The 9,805-nt window shown below is 34.6% G+C and overlaps 1 protein-coding gene across 1 annotated transcript; it reads right to left on the reverse strand.

The window, feature by feature from the left end:
- Positions 1-1,957: 1,957 nt before the first annotated feature.
- Positions 1,958-2,816, reverse strand: LOC128127438 (uncharacterized). The gene is made up of 2 exons (XM_052765910.1): positions 2,532-2,816; positions 1,958-2,440 (listed from the first exon to the last, which is right to left on the reverse strand). Exons 1-2 carry the CDS (start codon positions 2,814-2,816, stop codon positions 1,958-1,960), a joined length of 768 nt encoding a protein of 255 aa, XP_052621870.1.
- Between the last annotated feature and the right edge of the window lie 6,989 nt (positions 2,817-9,805).

Genomic DNA, 9,805 nt, shown 5'->3' on the forward strand with positions numbered 1-9,805 from the left:
AAAGCTGTAAGTGCTTTTAAATTCTAATGTTTTTTCAAGGTTAGTTTCCATCATGATTTTTAAAGCTTATATCACATTTCCAATGTTTGTACATGCAGTTCTGTGTTAAATAGCTTTTTCTTTTTGATTTAATGAACTTAATGATCAAGCACTTAACTTGGACAACTATACATGGCTATTTTTTTTATACTTGATCTAGATTTAATGACTTGATGGGTTAAGCCAAAAAATATGGCTTCATATATTTGTTATAATATTTTCTTTAAACTTTCTTTATGACATAAACGAATAATATTTTCCATTGTTCCATTTGTATTTTTTTTATAACATTTGCTAATTTGCAGAGTTCCTAGGAATTGACATAAAAGCTTTATATTTTTTGGTTATGGGGACTTAAGAGATGCAACAGATTTGATAATTGATATTAAAAAAAACAAGGAAACAAAGATAAACAACCAAACATAACTATTAAATGTAAAATATGTTAATTTGCCAAAATGGACTACCGAACCGGTTTAGCCTTAGTTGGTTGACTGAACCGGTTTGAAATAAAAACCGGTTGGCCCAACAAACATAGATGACTTAGCCCAAAAGAAATCAGGCTTACAATTTCAGCCCAATACACTTCTACACCTTGTATGTTGCGTGCGTTTGTACCCAGCAAAGAGTCAAGCTACCCGTTGCGTTTGTCCTTCACTCCAAATCGATAACAGGTTCTTCTCCCTCTTCTGATTTCGATCACCAATTCGCACAAGCCACACTCTTTTTCCTTCTCAAAATCGATCACACTACCTCCAAATTCTTCTAAATGATCTCTCTCTTTCTCTCCAAATCGAAGTCAGAAAGTGTTGGTTGGTTTTTCTTTTTGGCAGGGAGGCTCGATGGTGGCTGTGATTGCTCTGTTGCTGCCTTGAAGAGTGTTAAGGAGGGTTTTTGGTGGTGATTTATGGTTGATTTGGAGGGTGGCTGACTGAGTGGAAGAAGGGTGAAGATGATTGTGTTTTTGGGTGATGAAGATGGTGGGTATGATGCTGGGTTAATCCGCCGGTGGAGGTGTTGGTGTAGATGGTGGTCACGGTGGTGGAGTGGAGAAAGAAGGTGATGGTGAAGATGGCAAAGGGATGAGAGGGATGATGGAGAAAGGTTGAGGCCCCCAAAAGGATTATGAAGCTGCATCTCCAACCCAGAAAATCCTTAAAGAGAGGAGAAGTCAAAAAACTTTTTGCTCTTGAAAGCTGTTGTATCATCGAAATAGAGTGTCCTTTGATTTCGTGAATCTTCACACACCAAAAAGGGATAAATGAAGTGTTATCTTTTTTATTGCTGATTTACACCAGGACAGGACTTCCGAACAATGACCTTCATATCTTTCTTTTGTCCATAACACCTTGTTGCCGACTTTTTTTTTTTTTTTTTTTGTAAATTCATTAAAGAGGAAAGGGAGGGAAAATATTAAAGAGGAAAGGGACGGGTAGGAAAATTTTATTTAATTTCCCGAATTCGAAGGAAATAAAAGTAAAATTTTTAGTTTATGTGTTCCTGAGTTAGGAGGGAAAAGAGAAGAAAATTAAAAGATTACAATTATACCCCTGTTTACACATTTTGTTAAGAACATGTAAACAATATGAATAAACTACAAGTGAAATCAAAATCAATCAAAAACATTTAATCAAACAATCAACTAATGAAATAAACTCAAGTCAACAATGAAACCCAGAAAATCAAAATTCTCCCTCTTACAAATGAAGTCCAATGCAACCTACTGTAAAAAAAAAACAAAAAACAAATCCCATAAAACCTAAAGATATGATTCAATTTTTAGCTTCACTCATCATCTTTTTTAAAAAGAACTTCCTCATCCTCATTGAAGAACTAAAAATTGTCCTAGCATCGGCTTGATTACGCGATAAATATATGAAAGCATCTGCAAATTCATCGTCATCCAAACCCATCAACTTTAACTCTTTCTCGATTTCCTCACCTCTATAGTCACGAGATTTGTTCCCTTCCCTCGTAACATCAACGATTTCTTTAAATGTTTGCACAATATTGTGTTCAAAAGATTCTGTTGAGGTTCAGGTTCAGTTTCAGCTACTACTTCATCTTCATCTTGAAGTTTGCTTTCTAGTTTTCTTTTTTTACTCTTCAGCTTCTTTGCTTTTGAACTCCCATCAGGTGAAACATCTGTTGCTGACACTATTTGAATGTCCTCATCATCATCTTTGTGTACGTTCTCCAAACTTACCTCCTTATTTGCCATTAGTTTTTCCACATCAGCAATTTTTTTTATTTTAATTTCTTTGGATTTGCTTAACCGGGCGTTTTTTTCTTTTGTTGTTTCCGCTTTTGATCCCGATGCTCTATCATCTGAAAATAACATCTCCAACTGACTGTAATTTAAAATATCTTTGGTCCTGAATGCGGCTGCTTCAGGGTTCGCCTGTTTATAAACAAATCAAAAGATTAATTAGTAAAGTTAATGGTAAAAAAGTTATATAAAACAATAAATCAAACGTAAAACCAACACATACTTTAATTAATTGCTCCCATATTTCCTCCTTTGCTTCAATGTGTTTTGTTTGAGAATTCCATGAGAACCCACTCAACGAAGTACCCCGATACATATCATACCATTTACTAAAATTACATTTTAAAGTTTTCATTCTGTTTTTAAGTTGATCTTTTGTAATAGGCTTGTTAAACTCTTTACTCAACCCTGCAATCATGTTCACATATGCTTGCGAAGTGAATGTACCATTCACCCGATTACCTATATCATCTTCCTTTACAAGAGCTTCAACTAGAACATTATCCATATGATCTGTCCATGTCAAATTTTATTTTTTCACAACACTTCCATCCGCTGCCCTTTTGTTCATGATTGCTCTGTACATACAAAGATAACATAACCAGAAATACATTATTAAAAATTGTACAAACATTTATAAAAAATAAAGGGCTCATAATTTAAATAACACCATCAAAAAAAGAAATTGCAAATGTCACTACAAAATTAAACTAAATTAACAGAATGAAATAAAACTGATAAATCGTTGATCTACTATAAAACTAATTAGACATATCTATTTCATTGTTTGGTTTCAACAAGTAATCATTCCACATTTGAGTAATAGCATTCCTCAATTCCTCAGCCCCATCACTACGCACACGTCCGTTATTAACATCATGTCTCACTTATTGTGGTTTTTCATCCAACACCTCTTGTAAGACTTCATGTTCAAGTTTTTTATCACGATCCTCGTCTAGTAAAAAATTGTGTAAGATACAACATGCCACAAAAATGTCCGATTGTGTGTCGCAAGAGTAAAAAGGTTCTTGTGAACTTCTAATGATTGGGAACCTTCTTTTTAAAACACCAAACGACCGTTCTATTGCATTACGTAAAGAAGAATGTCTAAGATTGAACAACTCTTTTGCATTCACTGGGGGGTGAGCAGAATACTCTTTCAAATGATACCTGACACCTCTATATGGTGTCATTAGTTTAATGGTATGAGGCAAACCAGCGTCTACCAAACAATATCGGCCTATAAATAACATGTAATTAGTTTTCTAATAAAAGACTACACACAAAATTAAATTAGTTATCAAAAATTACCCCTAGGAATTAGTAGTTTATCGTCTCTTTTAAGTGCATCTTTCACTATCCTTGAGTCTGAGGCAGTGCCCTCCCAGCCAGTTAAAATGTACGTAAACTTCAAATCAAATGAACATGCGGCTAAGACATTTATGGTAGGGTAACCCTTGCGACCACGATATCTAGGGGCATCTCTATTGGGTACTTTTACACGAACATGTGTCCCGTCAATTGCCCCTACACAATTCTTGAAGTAGGGATAAAATCTCTTTTTCTCTTGAATTTCTTTTGGGACCACATCACCTTTAGGTTGTTGAACGTAGTAACTTTCTAGTGCTACAACCGCACGAAGAACTCTATGGAAGCACCTACTTGTTGTAGATTTAGCACGCCCATAAATGAAGGAGACCATTGTATTTCTCATATCATTACCTACGATGTGTAGAAACCTTGCAACATGTTCTTCAACAGACATGCGTTGCGTAGGTCGCAGTCCACCATCACGTCGTAAGATAGTACACAACTTTCTAAAAGCTTGTTCACTCACACGAATAAGCTCACGACATTTCCCACCTTTAATAAGTTTGTGTAATAGTCGTTCTCGTTCAAGTTGACGCTTTAATAGTTCTTCCTTACTAAGTAAATTATGGTTATTTTTTTTCGAAAGTCTACGATGTATTACAATGGCCATGAACATCAGAGTAACCACTAGCCTTCGTCTTTTTTCCCCATCATCATCTTGGTTGGTCATGGCACTTTCCTAATACTAAAAATTCATTTGATCAAGAAAAAAGAAAAAAAAAATCTCATTAGCTATGTGAATTTGATCTCGAAGTCAGCTCATTGCTATCTCTTGGACCACTTTGAAGTTTAAAACTATGCATAAAGGATATTGATCTTACTCTACTTTTACTGCTGCAGAATAGATGGAATAACCCAGAATGATCTTGCCAAAGAACTTGGCATTAAAAATAACAACATATACAATATATTAAGGAATCTTGAGACTCGTGGGTTAATTGTGAGGCACTCAACAATAGTAAGGAAGAAATAAGCTAGCAATGAAGGGGAACACAAAGCAGGTTCAATAGTAAACACCAATATGCTCCACTTATATCGTTATGCAAAACATTTGAAAAGCTTACAAAGACTTGAAATTACGAAAGAGGAACCACATAAAACACTATGCATGTGATATAAAAGCTATATGTGATAGACGTGAAAAAGTTGATGGCAATGTTACTCATAAGCTGTACAGCAAAACATCTATAACCTCTCATGTTCAAGTAATTTTTTGTATATGCTCATAAGCAGTACAGCTCATCATAACATAAATTGTACATCTGTTACAAAAGGATTATACAAATCATAGTGTTATTCGGGGTGTGTAGGTGTTATGTGATTCATGAATCAATAAAAAACAACAAAAAAAAAAGAAGACATGAAGCATCAAACACAGTGAAGTCACATGCAGTATTTTATAATCTTTTCATATTTAATAGTTTCATGCATATTAGATGGAAGAACTGTGAGCAAGAAGATTGTACAGGGATATGGAAGACATACCTGATAGGGGGACGAATTGAATAGCAGGTCGACTGACTTGAACAGGGACGCACGAATGATAATTCTTGTTGGGAGGTATTGATTATGTGGCTACATCATGTTATAAATAGGGTTGAGGGTATTATCGTCCATAATATATTCATTGTACGTATCCTTCCAGTTTTCTTCCCGAATCCGCCCAAATTGGGAGGAAAATTTGGAAGGAAAATGGGCCTTCAAAATCCTTCACCTCCCCTCCCTTTCCTTCCCTAATTTAAACTTGGGAACAAGGTTTTCTGTTCATATCCCTCACCTCACCTCCAAATCTGCCCGTTTCCGTCCTTAAGTGCAACTGGGGAACAAGCTGTTAAGAGTATCTAAATCATATAAACTGGGCTTTCTTAAAATTGCGATTTTGTTGGTATTTCATGTGTTTTGAAATGGTTGCAAAATAATTTTATTTTAATATGAACCACATCGTGTTTTAAAATGGTTGCAAATATCAACCACGCCAACTCCTTATTTTTTTAAAAAGTCATTGCTATAAAAGCCTCGATTTTACACAAAATGTTTGTTTAGACAAAAATTCAAAAATGGTCCTTGTGGTTTTCGAAAATATCAAGTTTAGTCCCTAAGTTCAAAAAGCCTCACAGATGGTCCCTGTGGTTTCAAAAATTTTAACATTTGGTCCTTCCGGCTCACTCTGTTAGCATTTCACCGTTAAGTAAGGAGCATTTTTGTCATTTCATCACCCAGGAACCGTTTATGAAACAAAAAAACAAAAAAATAAATAAAACTTAATATGCAAGGGTACCACCCCCCCTCTCTCTCTCTCTCTCTCTCTCTCTCTCTCTCTTTCAACCAAAAAACCATCTTCTGACCTTCTACTTCCCTCGAATCTCCCTTTTCCCACAAGCCTATTGATGAAACTTCCTCACAAAAACCAGAAAATCTTATCTTCATGACCAAAAATCTCTGAAAGTTACCCAGAAAAGCCTCGATCTTTGAACTGGGAGTTCAGGTAGCAAAACTGGAAGCAACACGAGCGGGGATGACCCCATTTTTGCCTTCCCATCATCGACTTTATTAGTCAAAAGGAGTCGGAGAGATTAGGTGGAGTTCAAGATGGTGCTTTCACAAAGATTTCCACCTCCATTGACGACAACGAGTGAGTCTAAATCGTTCCAAGATAGACCTCATCGGGATAGAGGGAGGCTGATTATCGAAGTAATGGATATTTCGTTAGGGAATCGTTGTTTTCGAGCTGAACTAAGCCATGGGCGGCTTCTATCGATGTGTTGCAAGAGTGAAGAAGACGATTATAGAAAACCACGGCCTGTCACAGTCGTTTTTTGTCTTGGATTTAGGCTTGATTTCAAGAATTTAAGAACAAAATCAAGGTTTTGTTTTAAGTTATTGTAGTTTTTTTTGACTTAGCAACTCAAATCGTTGTTGGAGAACACGATTAACAGTACTCGGTTTTGATATCTTCTTTATTTTTTTAACAATACTCGATTAACAGTACTCAAATCGGAGGGGAAGATGAAGTTCATTTGATATCTTCTTTATTTTTTGTTCACCTGTGTGTTTTTGCTGTCGATTAAACGATGACCCATTTGACCCCCTTATTCCATTTCGTATCTCACCCCAACTTTTGGTTTAGTCTTGGCTTGCAGCTTTGCTCTTGGATTGGAGGAATGTGATGATGGAATGAATACATAGAATGGTTTATATATTCATTTATTCACAGTTCGAGTTTTCCATTGAAAATGAAGCTAGAATAATCAAATGGGTGTATGTGGTTGGGGTTTCTTTTTTTCTTTCTGCATATCATTGAGAGGGAGAAGACAATGAAAAAAATAGAGAGAGAGTCTTTAATATTAAATAATTTTATTTATTTATTTATATTAAATAAAGACGAAACTTCATAAATGGTCTCTGTGGCAGTGAAATAACAGAAATGCCCTTCACTCAACGGCCAAAAGCTAACGGAGTTAGCTAAAAGGACCATTTGTTAAAAGTTTTGAAACCATAGAGACCATCTGTGAGGTTTTTTGAACTTAAGGACTAAACTTGATATTTTCAAAAACCATATGGACCATTTTTGAAGTTTTGTCGTTTTTTTATGTCCCAAGTCGACTTTTTGGTTCGTTAATACCCAAACATACGGGAAAATAAATTTGATTTTACCCCCTAGCCAGATTTTACCGGGATAGCTAGTCACCACTTACCTGATTGACGAAGTTGGAGTCGGACCTACTGACACATGGAAGGAGAAACGTGCTGAACTTCAAGAGAAAAAGGCAACAACGAAAATTCGAGGCTGACGGGTTTCAAACACGAGTCTCGTGCACACATAAGCAAGAGCTTAACCACTTTAACAAGATGATTTGTTTGGAATTTATACCGAACAATCATACTTATTATCTAACATGCAGGTTTATTATTATTATTATTATTATATATATATATATATATATATATATATATATATATATATATAGGGGATCGGGTATATACATTATAACCTCACCTAAGCTTAGGTATTAAACCTCTAAAATATGTCGTTTAACTTAGTAATTATACTCGATTTGTTTTTCACTTGATAAATATATCGTCCCCAATAACATTTATTTTCTCCGTTATCGTTTTATCATCCTAATTTTCTTTTCTCCATTATCGTTTATTAGTCACCCTAATGAACAATATTGTTTTCCATCATCAAGAATAACTATTATGTACATCATGAATCTACATCTTCAATTGTTAATCATGAATCCCCTAATCATAATTTTTATATAATAAAACAACGTATTTTCATGAAGTTTAGTATCTAAGCTTAAGTGGGTTGTAATGTATATTCACTTTATATATATATATATATATATATATATATATATATATATATATATATATATATATATATATATATATATATATATATATACTCATTTTAAAAGTGTGTATACGTATATATATTTATATGTTTATTTTTATGTATTTTAACATTTTCAAAAACATATTTATATATATGCATAACGATTTTATATGTATATATACATATTTGTTTGAATTATATATATATATATATATATTAACATTTTCAAAAACATATTTATATGTATGTATAAAAACACTTTTTAATGTATAAATAAGTTTGTATATATGTATAAATATTTATACCTTTATGTAGTTATATTTTAAAAACATATTTATACGTTTTAACAATATATTTATATATAAAAATAACATTTTTTATATATGAAGATATTTTTTTTACGTATTTATATATAGAAATGATGTATAAATATGTATTTAGTAGGTATATATGTATAAATATGTATTTAGTACATGTTTATGTGTAATAATAATTTCATACGTCAGCTTCCAAGTCCTCAAATTTCGTCCCAATTAGCTAAGGTGACCGGGTTTAGAAGGTCAAATTCGGCCGACGGCAAAAGTGAATCATTTTTCCGGTATCTTAGGGTTTTAACGCACCAAAAAACGGACTTGGGACATAACCAACTATTTTGTGTAAATTTGAGGGCTTTTATAGCAAAAATAGTGAATATTAAATTTACGATAGAGCGATTTTTAGACTTAGTGATCTAAACGAAAGTCGTAGAGTATGTTAAACCGAGAGCGTCCATAAAAAGAACGCACAAATCTGACTTCGTATGAGGAAGTTATGATTTTTCAAAATTTCGGCTTAGGAGTGTACATCCCGAAGTTCGAATATTAGATCGAGCGGTTTTAGCCGACACAACCTAAACGAGAATCGAAGATCTCGTTAATAGTAGCGTAACGATAAAAAGACAGACAAAAACGAACGTTGGATGAAGAAGTTATGAATTTTTAACTGACCAATCATGTTTCGGCCTGTTAAAAATATAAATTTAAAATAAAGTCAAAATTAGCCGACAGAATCTAAACGAAAGTTGTAGACGTTCCCGCCTACGCGTGGATATAAAGAACGTCGAAAATGGAGCTCGTATGCGAAAATTATGATTTTTAGAAGTCGGAAAGGAAAATTGCGAGATCGATGCGAAATTGATGATGTGGCATGATCTAGGCCATCGCTTGCTGATTACGCCTCGTTTCAGATGAACGACACATGGCCTTCGCATTACGCCCAACGTCCGAAACCAAGTACGCCCAGCATACTTCGGTCTTGTGTGGTCCGAGAAGTAAACACGTAGCCCCATCCGAAGAGCACCACTTGGCACCCTTATCCGAACTATGCCCCGCGTAGTGTTGTACGCCTAGCGTACCACCGAAGGCTCGCGCCTATAAATAGGTTGCGAGGGTTGCCGACTTTCTTTCATCTTTCTTACTTCTCTCTCTAGTTTCTTTCTCTCTCTAGGACCCCAACCCCCCCCCCCTAAACCCTAGGTAAACCCCCTAGCACCCAAAGGAAGCCTCAAGGCTCTCAGAGTCCCGAGAAAAAGGGTCTTTCGGTTCCGAAACGCTGCTCCAAGCGAAGCTCGGTTTTCGAGAAAACCCGCTATAAGTGAGCTACACCTACGTTATTTTTAATATAGCTTTTATTTAATTTTTGTAACATAGAACTTAAAATATTTACTTGGGCTATTATTATGAGTTATATAAGAGTGTTACTTAACACTTATATAATAGTAATAATAGCTAGACTATTAATTAGTC

Source organism: Lactuca sativa, chromosome 7, assembly GCF_002870075.4.
Source record: "Lactuca sativa cultivar Salinas chromosome 7, Lsat_Salinas_v11, whole genome shotgun sequence".
Taxonomy (NCBI): domain Eukaryota; kingdom Viridiplantae; phylum Streptophyta; class Magnoliopsida; order Asterales; family Asteraceae; genus Lactuca; species Lactuca sativa.